Source organism: Chelonoidis abingdonii, chromosome 13 (assembly GCF_003597395.2).
Source record: "Chelonoidis abingdonii isolate Lonesome George chromosome 13, CheloAbing_2.0, whole genome shotgun sequence".
Classification (NCBI taxonomy): Eukaryota; Metazoa; Chordata; order Testudines; family Testudinidae; genus Chelonoidis; species Chelonoidis abingdonii.
In genome coordinates, this window is record NC_133781.1 from 428,211 (window position 1) to 445,830 (window position 17,620).

Sequence of the window (17,620 nt, forward strand, 5' to 3'; positions counted from 1 at the left end):
CATGTTTGGACAATGCTAGCTGATCTGTTTCCTTAAGTTAAAATGAAATAGATATAACATGGAGTGATTTGGGGTCAGTATCAAAGCCTACTAAAGTAGGTCATGCTTCCATTGATTTCTTGTCATGCTTTTGCAGAGTCACATCCCTGGGAGAAATGGAGGTGCAAAGACCTTTTAAAAGCCTGTTACCCTGTTCTTTTTAGGATCGATATCAGATGCTACTGGTGGATACTGCTGGGCTGGTGGGAGACTTGAACTGGTGACTGATCGAAGTTCAGGCAATGCAGAGAGATTGTGTTCAGGGAGACAGTGAAGGATAAATGGACAGAGTTGGAATGCTGACCATCCATCCCTTGTAGGGTGAGATACACCCAGACATACACAACACCTACATTATAAAAATGCAAGATTGCAACATCGCCATGGAACTCCAATGACAGGAAATTTTACAATTAACTTCTTTTTCTTATTGTTTATTTCATCCCCAGGCTTCTTTCCAAAGGGATAGGAAAGCAAAAGGAAACCCTCCAACATGTGCCATGGAACACAGGACACCAGCCCAGACCTCTTATTTGCCCATTTTCAGAAGTGACTTAGGGCCAGATTTCTAAATGTATTTAGGTGTCTGGCACATGAGTCAGGCAGGGGAACATCTACCTTCCCCAGATTTCTGCATTTTTCTGGGGTTATGGTGTGCAGATGCCTTGTGTGAGGCTGCAGAGGGCATATTGAGAGGCAGAAACATTGGGAATTATGGCACATTTAAAGTAAAAATTTAGGTGCCTACAGGGTTTCCTGGCCGCTGAGTAGGGTTTTGTGAATCCCAGGGGGCTGGATTCTGGGATTCAGGTGCCTAAAGCGGAAGCTTTGTGACTCTAGCCCTAGTTCCACATCCTTATCCTCACGTTATAGCTGGGAAACGAAGGCAGAAAGGGGTGACGTTACCTGCTCAGACTCACTCAGTGGGCTAATGGTGGGGAAATGCATAGAAATCAGTTATCTAGAGCCCTAATCCAATTCACTGCGCCACAGTGTCCAGTTGTAATTGGAAATGGCACCTAAGGGTGTTGGGTGCTGAAGGAATAGTCATCCACACCATATAGAGTCAAGCATAGGAGTTTGTTACACACAGCGCTGGTGGAGCTTATCAGGCTCAGAGACACTACAGAACAATTAATTACAATAGATTATATAAGGTGCTCACTGGAAGGAGAGAAATGAGTAGGGATGGATTTTCCAAGCCCCTGAATAGGTTCTAGCAGCAAGACAAGATAAACATGATAAGCCAATGGTCTAAAAGATTACATAATGGCTCCATTCATGGCCCAAATTAACATATTGCTGACACACAGGTAATTACCCCCAAACTATGTCTATTAAAGTGTATAGGTTAAATCCTTATTTTGGGGTCCAGGGGAATGAGGTAGCAGCTCTCCTGGTTGACCAACAGGTACATTCCTGGAAATTTAAAGCAAAAAAGCAGTAATTAATATTTAACAATAACACTTGTTTATTTGTTTACCCTTGCATTTCTGTGGGCTAGGATTGACATCCATCTGTGAGGGGAAGGTGTCATAACTTATGTTAATTATATTAGGTCTCTCGCTGAACTCTGTCTGGGATCTGAGGGGTATTGTACCACTATCTCCACCTTGGATTAGTGAGTAACCATGAGGCCTTTCTCAGTGCTTCATGTGTCTATAAGTTGTAATAACGATGCCCAGTTATATTCAGAGTTATGCTGACTCTGCTCACTGACCTGAAACACACAAGGTTATCTATTTACCCCAGCTTTCTCTTAGCTACGTACTGTTCTTTCTTAGCTAGTTTTCATCCGGGCCTATATGAAAAGTTCTTAGTAGAAACTGTAGTTAAGATTTTACATCCACGGCAAATGGATTTTGGTCCTTCAAGTGCCCAACTCCCATTCACTGTCCATAGGATTTGGGTGTTTAACATGAGCTCTTATCGGAAAACGCAACCTATACATTTACAGCCAAACCACTCTCCTGAGAATTCATTCCACATCCAGGGGATGTTTCCACCAGTTCTTTCTCAGGTTTTACCATTTTTTAGATGACCCTAATAATTGTGTCTCTGTTACTAAAAGCATCATGCAATAAAAGAACTAAACTAACTCTTCTCGTTCTGTCATCTTTGTTGTCATACCTCCCGTTATCTACCCACATCATAACCAGTGTGAGGAATACATGTGTCAAGGGTTGGCTACACATAAAAGTTGCACCACTTTAACTGTACCAGCATATTCCTGCCTCTGACAGGGCCACATGGCCTTGGGCTGGAGAGCCTGGGGCCAGTCAGCCCTGATTAGAGATGGAATTCCTGAGGGGAATCAGCCAATGTTCAATAAAAGGCAGAAGGGGGCTAGAGCAGTGGCTCTCAATCAGAGTATGTGTATCTCTGGGGGCACACAGAGGTCTTCCAGTGGGTAACTCAACTCATTTAGATATTTGCCTAGTTTTACACCATGCTACATAAAAAGCACTAGCAAAGTCAGTACAAACTAAAATTTCATACAGGCCAAATGAGAAAGGAAGCAATTTCTCAGTACTAGAGCACCATGACACAATTGTATTTTTATGTCTGATTTTGTACATAAGTAGTTTTTGAGTGAGGTGAAACTTGGGGTGCGCAAGACAAATCAGACTCATGAAAGAGGTATAGTAGTCTGGAAAGGTTGAGAGCCACTGGGAAGAGTAAGGCCTTGTCTATACTACACAGTTTCATAGACAAAAGGCAGTGGTGGTGTGCACACTGCAATGCCTCTCCCACTGACACAACTCTTCTGTTTTGCCGAGAAAATAAACCACTTCAGGGAGAAATGATGTCATTACAGTGACACAGTGTCAGCATAGACACTGTGTTAGTTACATTACTGAAACTGGCCTTCAGAGGTATCCCACAATGCCCACCCTGACCATTCTGCTCACCATTTTAATCTCTGTTGCCCTGCATCTAGCTACTCCAATAATTCAAGTTAACTGTCCTTTGCATTCGTCATATCATAGAAGTATAGGACGGGAAAGGACCTCAATAGGTCATCTAATCAAGTCATCTTCACTCATGGCAGGACTACGTAATAAGTAGAGTGATTAAGAGTCAATAAACTTGGAAATAAAAATGTATGCAAGGGTGTGGGAAGATCCATGTCTATCCAAGAAGAGGACTGGGAATAACAATTTTCTAGTTTGTTTTGCGTTAGGAAATAAGTGAATATTTGTATTCTTCCGTTAAGGCCAGAACAATCATTTCCTTCAGGGCTAGAAGTGACAGTATGTAAAGCTTCATGCTAAAAAATTACAGTTTGGGAGTCTAGTTGTAGAATGTATTGCAATACACACAAGTGCAATGATTGTATTGACTGTACCCAAATCAGACCATGAGTTGACTAGTGTGAATGGATGATACTGTCTTTTATAGGATGAAATATGTGCTGTTCTGCTGCTTATCAAACTCTCTAATAGACCAATTATAGGCCTTTAGTTCTGGTACAAGATTATCTAACATGTAGAATTGTTGTGGCACTGAAGATCCACGTGACCCATAAACTTGTCAGGGATTTGGGAAGAAACTATTTGCACTTTATAATCTCAGATCTCTGACTTTCATGTTTCCATGGTCTGGACATTTCCAAGAAGCCTAAGAAAGTTAGGTGCCAAACTCTCATAGCAATGTCATGGGAGTTGGATGTTTATTATGTACATTACCCCAGCCTAAATGAGTGAAACACGTTGTTGTCTCTTCATTTTATCTCAGTAACTGTGATGGGGCAAGGCCAGATGGCTACAGTGAAGTACTGAGAAACATGTATGTTAGCCCCAGGCTAAACAAATCCCTAGGACCATGGCAACCAAATGGCAGTTGCTCCAGGTTAATCAAGGCACCTGGAGCCAATTAAGACCTTTCTAGAAGGCAGTGTAAAAGAGCTACTTTAATTAGAACACCTGCAGCCAATCAGGGCAGGCTAATCAGGGCACCTGGTTTTAAAAAGGAGCTCATCCCAGTCAGCAGGGGGAGCCAGAGAGGAGAAGGAGTGCGAGTGAGGAGCAAAATGGCAAGGAGCGAGAGTGTGAGAGAGTTTACTGCTGAGGATTTAGAAGACAAGCATTATCAGACATCAGGAGGAAATCCTGTGGTAGATTAAAGAAGGTGTTTGAGGAGCCATTGGGGATAGTAGCCAGGGATCGTCGCTGTTGATCAGCTTTGACAGGAGGCACTATAGACAGCTGTGACAACTCCCACAGGCCTGGGCTGGACCCTGGAGTAGAGGGCGGCCCGGGTTCCCCCCAAACCTCCCAAACTCTGATCAGACACAGGAGGGTTTACCCAGACTGTGGAAGTCACTGAGGTGAGCAAATTCTTGCCAAGAAAATGCAGGACCCACCAAGGTAGAGGAGGAAAACTTTTGTAAACATACCATTTTCAAAAACACTTAAGTGAACATCAAAAGTGATTTAGAGCCTAAGATCTGTTGACCTCAGTGAAGATCTAGGCTGATATTAAAGCCCTTTAGAAACTAAAAACTTTTGAAAAATGGGGATTTAGACTCCTAATCCACTGAGATGATGTTTTAAAATGTTACCTGAATGATTGAGGAAGCTTATTGGATGGGGATTGGTACCTTGTTTTCATGCTTTTGAGGGCAACAGGAGGTTTGTTTAGAGACAGTGCAAGCTCAGCTAACTATGCCGAGATTTCCAAAGCGGCATCAGGGAATTGGGTGGGAACTCAGAGTCTAAACCTAGGCAGCTCTGAATACCTCAGATTTAAAATCTAGAATTCATGCATTATTTCTTGACAGTCACCATAGCATTCACCCAATAAAAAGAGAGATTTGTTTTAGGATTAGAAGTTTCTTCCCTCTCCAAGACTTTTCCCTTTGAGATTAGAAGTTTGACTCCAGTGATGCTTCCTAAAAGTAAACCAAATATCAACTTTTCCTTGCTTGTTACATTCCCCACAGCAGAGATGTCTCAGGAGACTGCACGTTGTCACAGAAGGCTATATAACGAATCAGAAAAGATGTTCTCCACTTGACGGAGGATATGATGCACAGGGCAAGTTACTAGACATGGCAAACGGAACCCCAGTACCTTTTTTAGGTTATGATGTTCTATTTACTGGGTAAATGAAAGTACGTGGATGCGGTGGGAAGCGAAGATGGACTGAATAACCTGGATCCTGGTCTCTGAAACGATGAGTGAGAAGATGACAACAGAGATTCTGGCTTGTGACTGACCCACCTTAAAGGTAAATCAGCCTTTTCCTCCCTGCTTCTTGAAGCTCGAGGTTTTTGAAGCAATATAATTCTGCTAGATAACGGATTCCATGGGAATCCAAGGGGAAATGGGCAATGATCTCTCTCAAACTCCCAACCCAAAGCATAATAATATATTTCAGAAAAAGGAAAGATCTGTCAGGTTCCTTCTATTCTAGCTCCTTATCTGGCCCCCATCACCATGGTATCTGGCACCTTACTGTTTTTAATGTCTCTAGCCTCCCATCGCCCTGTGAGGTGCTATTATTCCTGCTTTAAAGACAGGGACCTGACACCTAGAAGGACAGATGTATAGAGGAGTTTCAGCACCCAAAGACACGCACACACCCCCAAGTGGGATTTGTAATTGATGGATGTTAGGTGCGGCACTTACTACTCAAGCACCAATAAGCATTTTTTGTACCTAGAGAGCTTCGATAATTTGATCTGAAAGTCACATGAGGAATTTATGACTAGGGAGGGAATTGAACTAACACTGCCCAAGTCCAAGAGGAGCTCCTCAAACACTAGAACATCCTTTATTCCGCTTTAAGCTTCCCTCCATGCACAGGATTTTACTTTTCTTTCTGGCACAGACCTCGCTGAGGCATGGAGAGGGTCAGGGAGATGTTTTGGGTAGAGCAGAGCTGATATTTCCTGCCGTGCTCAGTGCTAGGAGAGGAGATATTGGTAATACATTTGCTTGGCAGAATCTATTCCCTCGCCCGCCCCTCCCCGCCTCCCAGTTTTCATGACTAATGTTGATTTTTATTAACACCACTCCCCCATTTAAAACTAATTAAATTTTTACTGTTGCAGGAAATTCAGCTGTGGGTGGGGGTGGGGTCAGGGTTCAGGAAGCCCTTACAGCTGGGCTGCAGGGGCTTCCAGCATCGATCCATAGGATACTGATGGATCCTTGCATCACTGAGGTGCAAGGGGGAGAGAAGGTGACTGCCCTGGCCCAGTGGAGTAGAAATCCATGGCAAGGGCTGGGAGGAGGAGGAGGATAACAAGTCCCCAGCTGCTGAGGAGCCCTCCCCGACTGGCTGCCTCCATGGGCAGAAGCCACCCAGCACCGGGGTGGCCTCCCCAATGGCCATGGACTCTTCTTTCTCACAGCCCAGCCTTGGGGGGTTTCTGCTCTATTCTGCCAGGACCACAACCTGCCCTGCACCTTGCACCTGACACCAGGGATGGATGTCACTGGCCACATGGCCGTGCAGGGAGTTCTGTGCATCTCGGCTGTCATTACCCCACTCACTCACCCCAGTGACAGCTGGGTGTGGAGGGTCCCTGCCTGGCCACGGGTCTGATGACTTTCATCCCTGCTGGAGCACGGCGTGGGGGAGGCTGCGCTAATGCTGCCTGTGACCAATCGTTTCTATTGTTGGTTTTAGTGTCTCAGCTGATAGCGACATTTACCGATGTCCAGCGATTGAAACCGAATCCATCCGAGCCAAGCTGCAAGTGTCAAAGAAGTCTCAAGGCATTAGCTGTCCAATCCCCACTGAAATCAAAGGGTCCCGTCCCTGCAGTCAGTGGAAATTTTATCTTTGACTTCGACAAGAGAAGGCTCAGACTGAACAGAAATATTCCGATTTGTAAAATTAACACTGGGCAGGATCAGATCCTCATTTAGCAGTTAATAAGGATTAGTAATGGCAGACTAGACATCCACAAACAAAAAGAGAGAGAGCGAAGTAATGTTTATTTAACCAATGTTAAAGAAGAAAAGAATAAAATGTAGAACTGAAAAAAAAAATCCGATCCAACATTTTTGCATCAGAAATCATCCATTCATGATCAAAATATTCAATGGGAACACACCAATTTCTACAAAATTTTGCTTAGGAAAAAAAGTGGGTGTATATTTTTATAAAATGTTAAAATAGAAAATTTAAATAATTATAAAAATGTAATTATTGTATCAAAGAAAATACAATACAAATATAGATCATGAAAATAATATAAAATGAAAATCAAGAAATAAAATTAAAAATAGATAATTCTTTTTTTAAAGATAAAATTGGAATAAAAACCAACATTTTGAAATCATGAACTTGACGATTAAAGGGAAATTTGGGTTCCACACCACTCTCATAATATGAAAATAGAACATTTTTTTTACAGATTTCAAATTTTATACAGATTTTTTTCTTGCAGTAGAGGATAAATTTCAAGCTATAATGCTGGTTTCTAGATAGAGGTTTTTTTGTTTATTTGTTTATTTTTAATGAAGATTGGGTCTCTGTGTAGAGTGTCCTACTGCAGGACAATGAAATATTGTCCTACAGAACAACAGGCATTTGCCTGTGTAGGATAAAAACTTTCAAAGGGTGCTAATAGAGTTAGGGTTAGCGTTATTTCCATTTCCACTGCAACTCACTTGGAGTTGGCCGCTCAAACATTACAAATCCCAGTCTTATTTACTTGGTTTGCTTCTTTTTTGTGGCTTCACCTAAAATAAAAAATCCTAACCCATTTCAGCAGTGGAACTGCAACCTCTCAAAGGACACTGTTCTGCTTTGATACACCAGGAAGTTGAAGATGTGACTGTTGGAATCAATATCTATCTGTGTTTCTGTACTGTTGTACATGAGCCCCATCACCACAGTATTTGAGTGCTTGGTGTGATCTGTCCAGTTACTACACAGGTTTCCAGAGAGATTAACATTTTGTTTAACCTGCAGCCTGCTCATATATCAAACCTGTCCCCCCGGGGTCAAGCGAGATGGTATTTTCCCCATTTCCCCTCCCCTAGCCTCCACTCTCTAATCAGCTATTGTTCTGTTAGCCAGCTGCACAGACAATGAAAACAATGCTGACATTTTATTGAGTGAATGTTCTTCATTTATATCCCAGAGTGAATTTCCTTCCCGTGAAAACAACCTATGACGAACCCAGAAAAGGGAAATCAAACGTCCATCGCAGAATTCAACCTCCTGGGATTCAGCACTCTCCCTGAACTGCAAATCCTTCTTTTCCTGCTGTTTCTCGTGATCTACATTGCAACCATGGCTGGGAACATCCTCATCATAGTGCTAGTTGTAACTGATCAGCACCTTCACACCCCCATGTACTTCTTCCTGGCGAACTTGTCCTGCTTAGAGACCTGCTACACCTCCACCATCCTGCCCAGCTTTCTGGCCAGTCTCTTGACCAAGGACAGAACCATTTCATTTAGTGGGTGTCTCACACAATATTTTTGTTTTGGTTCTATGATTGCCACGGAATGCCTTCTCTTATCAGTGATGTCTTATGATCGGTATCTAGCGATATGCAATCCAATGCACTATGCAACCCGTATGAGTGGCAGGTTATACCTCCAACTTGCAGGTGGCTCTTGGATAGGTGGCTTCCTATGTAGTGGCATAATAACTTTTTCAATATCCCAGTTAACTTTCTGTGGCTCGAATGGTATTGACCATTTCTTTTGTGATCTTATCCCCCTGATAAAGCTTTCCTGTAATGATCCTCAGTTGATGGAAATCTTGCTTTTCACACTGTGCTTGATTTTCTTAGTGGTCCCATTCCTACTTACCTTGATGTCCTACATCTGCATCATTGTGACCATCCTAAGAATCCCTTCCACCACGGGGAGGAAAAAGGCCTTTTCTACCTGCTCCTCCCACCTCATTGTGGTGTCCATTTTTTATGGAACTCTACTGATTGTCTATATGTTCCCTACGACCAACACACTGAGAGACTTCAAGAAAGTTCTCTCTGTCATCTACACTGTCCTGACTCCTCTGGTCAATCCCCTCATCTACAGCTTGAGAAACAAAGAGGTCAAGGAGGCTCTGAGGAAAGCCAGCAGGAAATTCGTGTTTGGACAATGCTAACCACTCATTTTCATTAGGTTAAAATGAAATAGACATACCATAGGCTGGTTTGGGGCCTGAACCGAAGCCTGCTGTAGTCCAAGGTAATGTTCCCTTTTCCTTCCTTGGGTTTTGTGTCATGCTCTTAGAGTCACAGCCATGGGATAAAGTGGAGACAGAGAGACCTCTTTAATCCTGTGACCCCATTCTTTTTGGACCTTTATAAGATTTCGCAGATGGGTACTACTGGGCTGGTTGGAGACTTGATCTTCTGGCTGCTCAAAGTTCAAACAATGAGGAGCGTTTGTGCTCCGTGAGAGGGTGCTGGCAAAATGAACTCAGTGGGAATGCTGAGCATCGTTTCATTGTAGAATGAGAGAATTCTATACACAGTCACACACACACACAAATGTGTGATTCCTACATTACAAAAATATAGTGTTGCAATGTTCATGTGGAACTCCAGTGTTAGGCAATTGTATAATTAACTTTTGCTTCTTAGTGTCTTTCCAAAGGAACAGAAAAGCAAAAGGAAACCCTCTAACCTGTGCTACAGGACACAGGAATCCAGCCTAGGCTGCTTATTTTCAACAATGATTAAGGGCCAGTTTTTCAGGATACTTAGATGCCCAGTGGGAATTTCAAAAGTATCTGGGCACCTCATTTGCCGGACTGAGCCCATCAGGTGAGCCAGATAGGGGAACGTCTATCTTTCCTGTGTCTGTGCATCACTCTGGGGCCTTGGCGGCCAGGTGCCTGGTGTGAGCTGCAGGGGGAAGGTCCAGAGGCAGAGACATAAAGGCCTAAGTCCTTTTTAATGCAAATACTTAGCTGCCTACAGGATTTGCCGGTAGCTGAGCAGGTTTTTGTGAATCCCAGGTGCCTAAAGTGGAAGCTTTGTGACTCTAGCCCTAGCTCCACATCCTTATCCTCATATTATAGCTGAGGAAACAAAAGCAGAAAGATGTGACGTTACCTGCCCAGACTCACTCATTGGGCTAGTGGTAGGGACAGGCATAGAAACCAGTTATCCGGAGCCCTAGTCCAGTGCACTGTCCACTCCACCATGTCCAGTTGAAATTGACAATGGCAGCTAAGTGTGGTTAGGTGCCCAACTCCCATTTACTGTCCATAGGATATGGGTGACTAACATCAGCCTCTTAAAGTAAAACCCAGCCTGTACATTTATAGCCAAACCAATGCCCTGAGAATTCCTTCCACTCTCAGACGATGTTTCCCACCACTTTCTTCTCATGTTTTACCATTTTCTCAGTGACTCCAATAACCATGAATCTGTTACCAAAAGCATCATGCAATAAAAGAACTAAACTAACTCTTCTCTTTCTGTCTTCTTTATTGTCATACCTCCCGTTATCTACCCCCATCATAACCAGTGTGAAGAATACATGTATGAAGGTTTGTCTACACATAGAAATTGCACCACTTTAACTGTACCGGCCTATCCCTGCCTATGACAGGGCCATGTGCCCTGGTCTGAGATCCTGGGGCCAAGCCAGCCCTGGTTAGAAAAGATGCCCCCCTGAGAGAAATCAGGCAATGTTCAATAAAGGGCAGAAGGGGGCTAGAGTAAGAGGCCAGCTCAGGAGGCTGAAGTGAGACTTGAGAGAGTGAGAGAGGCTGCTGCAGGGAAAACCTTGAGACTAGGGGAATTCCTCCATTATATGGGGAACAAAGAAGGGAAACTGAGTTGAGGGGCTGCTTTTGGCTGCCCTGAGTCCTCGGGGGTGCCCCGTGAGGTGTCCCCATCACTACACCGACTGGATGCAATTATACTGACGTAAAGGTGCTCATTGTCGGCATAGCTCATTCCCATATGGGAAGGGGAATAAGCAATCCAGTATAAGGCACCTTTTATATAGAAAACTGTCTGCACTAGAGGTAAACAGTCACAGCACTAACCAAAATAGCTAAACTGGTGCAAAATCTGGTGAAGAGCTCATGTGAGTGAGTCCCTGTGAAAATACATCAGTACATTCATGACTTTTGAAACAAATTCCTATAATCCAAGGCAACTGTCTTTCCCATTCAATAGACTCTTAGAAGAAGAGTATGACGGAGGGACCTCACTAGGTCACCTAGTCCAGTCCCCTGCACTCCAGCCAGGACTACGGTACATCTACTGTACGAATTAATTTTGACTTATTTTCTATTTGAATTTCAGATGCGATTTTATACATTTCAGTGTTGTGCATCCCCACTAAAGCGCGTTGAATTCGGCGAGAGGCATCCGCAGTACTGAGGACTTAGCATCGAATGTCAGAGCGGTGGCACTGTGGAAGGTATCCACAGTTCCTGCAGTCTCTGCCTCCCATGGAATTGTTGGGTTAAGATCCCAGTGCGTAATGGGGGAAAAACATTCTCGCAGGTTTTTTTTCTGGGCTGGTGTGCCATCACTTGCTCCTCTCGCCGTGAAAAGCTACAGCAGATGCCATGCTGCCAGCAGATGTGTCAGCAGGTGCTGCACTGCCTGTCCCCTGGTACCACCTTTTGCATGTTCTCTCATCTTTATCTATGTACTCTTTCAGCTAACCATTTCCAACCTTTTTTTTTTCAGCTACCATGAGCAGAGCCACACCTCTTCCCCTGCTCTTTCTATGTTAAGTATCAGGGGGGTAGCCATTGTTATTACTGGATTGTAAAAGCAGCAAAGAATCCTGTGGGCACCTTATAGACTAATAGACATTTTGGAGCATGAGCTTTCGTGGGTGATAGATGCATGATGAAGTGGGTATTCACCACGAAAGCTCATGCCTCAAAAGTCTGTTAGTCTATAAGGTGCCACAGGATTATTGCTGCTCTTGTCCAGTGTCTGTCCTGGACTCCCATGGAAGCTACAGATGGCAACAAATCCCCGCCATTTTCGGCCTTCATGAACAGAGTTGCACAGCTTTGCCCGCACACCTCAGCTCCATTTTCTGCTGACATACTCTGCTCTCCCACCGTACCACTTGAAGTTACTTAGCGAGGTTCCCAACTCCATGAAAGCTACAAAAGACAACTATTTACCACATTTTATCTGCCATCTTGAACCAAAGAGCTCCTTTCACACACTTTTTTCAGGCGATTACCCATGCAATCGCGCCATACAATGGGAAGAATGGAGCCCACTCAGATTTCCACTGCAGTTTAACTACATTGTAATACCTCGTGCGTTATCCAACAGCATGTGCAGTACTGAAAAACCGGGTGAGGAAGCGAAGACAGTGTGATTACTAAACTGATGAGGACATGGACACAGATGTTCTAGATGCATGGCATGTGGTGGTTGGGAGTATGGTGTGCATTGGGCCAGGTTCATGCAGTGGAACGTTGATTCTGGTCCGGAAAAAAAAAGCACAAACTGGTGAGACCTCATAGTGTGCAGGTCTGGGATGATTCTCAGTGGCTGAGAAACTTTCGTATGCGTTAGGGCCACTTCATGGAACTTTGGGACTTGCTGTCCCCTGCCCTAAAGCGCAAAGACACCAAAATGAGAGCAGGCTTCACAGTTGAGAGCGAGCGGCCATAGCGCTGTGGAAGCTTGCAACGTCCTGACAGCTACTGGTCAGTTGGGAATCAGTTTAGAGTGGGAGACAAATCCAACTGTAGGGGCTGCAGTCCTGCAAGTAGCCAGCACAAACATTGACCAGCTACTATCAAGGGTAGTTGACTTCGGGAAATGTGCAGACCATTGTGGATGGCTTTAATGCCCTGGAGGTTCCCTAATTGCGGCGGGGCGATAGACGGAACGCAGATTCCTATCTTGGACCCGGCACACTGGGGCATGCCAGTACGTAAACCACAAGGGATACTTTCCATGGTGCTGATAGCGCTGGTGGATCACAAGGGACATTTCACCGACATCAATGTGTAGGACATGGCCAGGAAAGGTGCATGACACTCGTGCATCTACTCAGGATTTCTGGTCTATTTGAACAGCTGCAGAAGAGACTTATTTCCCCAGACCATGAAAATTACTGTTGGTGGATGTTGAAATGCTGACCATTTCCTTGGGACCCAGCCTACTCCTTAATGCTATGGCTCATGAAGCCTTAACAGGTCACCTGGACATTAGCCAGGAGAGTTCAACTCTATAGGCCTCGAGCAAGTGCAAAATGGTGGTAGAATGTGCTTTTGAACGTTTGAAAGGGTGTTAGTGCAGTTTACTGACTTGATTCGATTTCAGCACAACCAATATTCCCATTGTTATTGCTGCTTGTTGTATGCTCCACAATATCAGTGAGAGTAAGGGGAAGATGTTTATGGCGGGGTTGGAGGTTTAGGCAACTCGCCTGGTTGCCAATTTTACACAGTCAGACAACAAAGTGATTAGAAGAGCACAGCAGGGCACACTTAGCATCAGAGAAGCTTTGAAAGCCAGTTTCATGACTGGCCAGGTACGGTGTGACAGTTGTGTTTGTTTCTCTTGAGGTTACCTGCCCCCTATATATATATGAAAGGAAATAAAGTCAAAATTGTTTAAAAGCTGTTCTTTATTATTTGTTCCACAACACATTGATAGAAATCAGAAGATAGGCTGGGAGAGGGGGGTATTGGTTTAGTGGGGTGGAGTAGGAGGGAGACAAGTCCAGAAACCAATCAAAAGTTCACATATGCCAACTTTCTGGTGCTTGGACAATCCTCTGGGATTGAGTCTGTGGGTCCCTGTAGCCTCTCCCCTCATGTTCTTGGGCGTCTGGCTGAGAAGGCTGTGGAACTTGGGGAGGAGGGAGCGTGGTTATACAGAGGCTGCAACAGCAGTCTGTGGTCTTGCTGCCTCTCCCGCATTAGATCCACCATACAGGGCAGCAAGTCAGTTTGCTTCCCCATGAGCTTGACCATAGCATCCTGCCTGCTCTCATCTTGTTCCTGTAATGCTTTATGGGACTCCACAATTGTTTGTCTCCACTTATTCAGCTGAGCCCTTTCAGTGTGGGAGGACTGCATGAGCTCTGCAAACGTGTCATCTCAACAGGGCTGCCCGGGGGGGGCGGGGGAGAAGGCACGTGGGGCAATTTGCTCCAAGCCCCCACGAGAATATAGTATTCTATAGTATTGCAACTTTTTTTATGGAAGAGGCCCCCAAACTTGCTTTGCACAAGGCTCCCAAATCCTCTGAGTGGCCCTGCATCCTGAGTTAATTTTCTCTGCCTTCTAAACTGAACCAGCTTCTGAGATGGAGTAGATAGGGGCTGCATTGAAACATTTGCACCTGCAGGAGGAGAAAAAGGGAGGGTAGTATTTTAAAAGATACATTTCAGAGAACAAAGTGGACACTTTGGTATGAGTAAGCCATCACACATGGCTGGGCAACAGAATTCAGCTTGCAGGCAGCCTAGGAGCATGCAGAGTTCTGCTTCTTCTACATTCATTTCAATGCTTTCAAACTGCTGGGCCCCCTTTCCCATAGCAAGCGATGCCTGGTGAGTTTGCCATATAAAAGGAGGGCCTGCAGGCTCTCTGGGAAGACCACTTCGCACAACCTCCCCCTGACACCCACCCACCACATGACTCTGATCAGGCTGTCACTCATCAGAAGTACCTTCTTCAGAGTCACCTTGGGAGTGGGGGTAGGCTCTTGGCTCCACTGTTAAGAATAGTTCCTGGCTAGGGGGTGAAATGGATTCCCCACTTGCCACCTGTGCACTGTCCTCCTCCTCCTCTTCATCCTCCAATGACTCTTCCTTCTCGCTCCGTGCAACTATCTCCTTGCAGGTGTCCACGGACAGTGGTGAGGTAGTGGTGGCATCACCCCCCATAATTGCATGGAGTTCATGGTAGAAGTGGAACTTATGGGGCTGTGACCCAGACACCCATTCACCTTCCTGGCATTTTGGTATGCTTGCCTGAGCTCCTTGATTTTTGGACGACACTGCTCTGTGTCCCTGGATAGCCTCTTTCCATCCTGGACCTGGATACTTTAATGTATGTATTTGTGTTCCTTTTTTTGGAATATAGTTCTTCCATAACAGACTCGTCTCCCTAACATGCAATGAGATCCAAAACCTCCTGTTTGGACCATGCTGGAGCTCTTCTGTGAGTCTGGGACTGTGTGATCTCTTGTGATGGTGGACGCTGCATGGTCGCCTGTGAGGGTGGACTGTGCTGACAGTCACCTGTACTGATGATGGGCAATCACGAAATGAAATTCAAAAGTTCCTGGGGCTTTTCCTGCCCACCTGACTAGTGCATCGGAGTTGAGAGTGTTGTCCATAGCGGTCACAAGGGAGCATTCTGGGATAGCTTTCTGGAGGCCAATAACATTGAATTGCGTCCACAATACCTTAACCAGGATTGCAATCTCGATTTAAGTGTTATTCCACTTGCCGAGGTGGAGTACAAAGATCAGATTAAAGAGCCATTTAAATCGAAAAAGCCAGTTTGGTCATGTGAACAGGATCTTTTTTTTTTTTTTGAATTAACTTGGCTAATTCAGAAATAACAGACTAGTGTAGACCGGGGTCTAAGTAATAATTAGAACATTTCTGACAGTCTTCTAGTTTGTTTTGCTTTCAGAACTAAATGCATATTTGTATTCTTCTGTTAGGGCTGGAACAAAAACTCCTTCAGAGCAAGAAGTGATGGTATGTCAGACACTACACGGTGAAAAAGGACAGTTTTGGAGTGAAGTTGCAGAATATATTGCAATACATACAACTGAAATGATTATATTGACAGTAGCCAAATCAGACCATGAATTGGCTGGTGTGAATGTATAACACTGTCCCTTTACAAGATGGAATCAGTACTGTTCTTTTGGTTATCAAACTCCCTAACAGACCAATTAGAGACCTCGAGTTAGGATACAAGATTTTGTAATGTATAGAATTGCTTTGTCATTCAAAGATACACATAACCCTTAACCTTGTCAGGGATTTGGGAAGAAACTATTTGCACTTTATAATCGCAGGTCTCTGACCTTCATGCTTCCATGGTCTGGGCTTTTCCAAGAAGCCTAAGAGAGTTAAGTGCCAAACTCTTATAGTAATGCATGGGAGATGGTTTGTTTATTGTGTACATTACCCCTTTGACAATCCCAACCTGAAATTGTAAAGCATCTTCTTGTCCCTGCATTTTATCTGACTAAGCAATCAGGTAACTTTTTCGAAAACACTCAAGATAACAACACTCAGAAGTGACCTAGAGACTAAATCCTGGTTGACTTTCAGTGAACACTTAGACTGCTAAGCCATAGTAAACTGACATACTTTTGAAAATGGGATTTAGGCCCCTAAATCACTTAGATACTTTTTCTAAATGTTACCTGAACTGATTGAGTAACCTTATTAGATGGGGACTGGGTACTTGTGTTTCATGCTCTTAGAGGGCACCAGTAGGTTTTTTAGAGAAAGTGAAAGTTCAGCTAACTATGCTGAGATTTTCAAAGCTGCCTAAGGGAATAGATGCAAATTCAGTGTATTAATCACTTGGGCAGCTCTGAAAATCACTGATGTAATATCTAGAATTAATGCATTGTTGCTTGACATTCACCATAGCATTCATCCAATAAAGAGAGATTTGTTTTAGGATTAGAAGTTTCTTCCCCTCTCCGGTACTTTCCTTTGGAGACTAGAAGTTGACCCTACCGATGTTTTCTAAAAAATAAACCTAATACTAACTTTCCCTTGCCTGTTACATTCCCAGCAGCTGACGTGCCTCAGGAGACTGCACTTTGCCACAGAAGAATATATAATGAATCAGAAAAGACGTTCCCCATTTGGTGGAGGGTATGAGACACAGGGCACTTTATCAGACATGGCAACAGAGCCTTGGTAGGTGTTCTGCGTTAAGATGTTCATTTTATTGGGGAACATGGAAGTATGTGGATGAGATGGGCAGAGAAGATGGACTGAATAACCTGGATCCTGGTCCATGGCATGCTCATTGAGGAGGTGAAAACAGAGACTCTGTGCCTTGTAACTAACCTGCCTTAGAGGTAAATCAGCCTTTTCTCCCTGCTTCTTGAAGCTAAGGTTTCTTGAAAGTTATGTAAGTTTGCTAGGTAACTAATTCCATTGGAATCCAAGATGAATTGGCAATTATCTCTCTCAACTCCCAACCCAAAGCAAAATGACAGAATTTCGATAAAGGAAAAGACCTGTCAGGTCACTGCTATCCTCCTTATCTGCCCCCAATCAAAATGGCATCTGGGCACCTCACTCTACTGAATGTAGCTATCCTCCCATCATCCCATGAGGTTCTATTATCCCAAGCTTTACAAATGGGGACCTTACAGCCAGAGAAAAGGTTTATAGAGGTATTTCAGCACCTAAAGACAGAGACACCATATTGAGAGTTTTGAAATCCATGGGTGTTAAGTACTGTACCAACTCAGGCACCATTGTATATTTTAGGTACCTGCAGAGCTTTTGAAATCTGGCCCGAAGGTCACTCAAGAGTTTGTGACAAAGGAAGGAATTGAACCAACATTTCCCAAGTCGAACTCATCAAACACTGGATCCCACATTGCACTTAAAGCTTTCCTAGGTGCTATACACAAGATTTTACTTTTCTTTCT

General features: G+C 44.1%; 1 protein-coding gene across 1 annotated transcript; it reads left to right on the top strand.

Annotated features, from left to right (window-relative positions):
• The first annotated feature begins 7,529 nt into the window (after positions 1 to 7,529).
• LOC116833751 (olfactory receptor 11A1-like) lies at positions 7,530 to 9,292 on the top strand. The gene has a single exon (XM_032795442.2). The coding sequence runs from the start codon at positions 8,173 to 8,175 to the stop codon at positions 9,121 to 9,123; it is 951 nt and encodes a 316-aa protein (XP_032651333.1). The 5' UTR covers positions 7,530 to 8,172; the 3' UTR covers positions 9,124 to 9,292.
• The last annotated feature ends 8,328 nt before the right edge of the window (positions 9,293 to 17,620 follow it).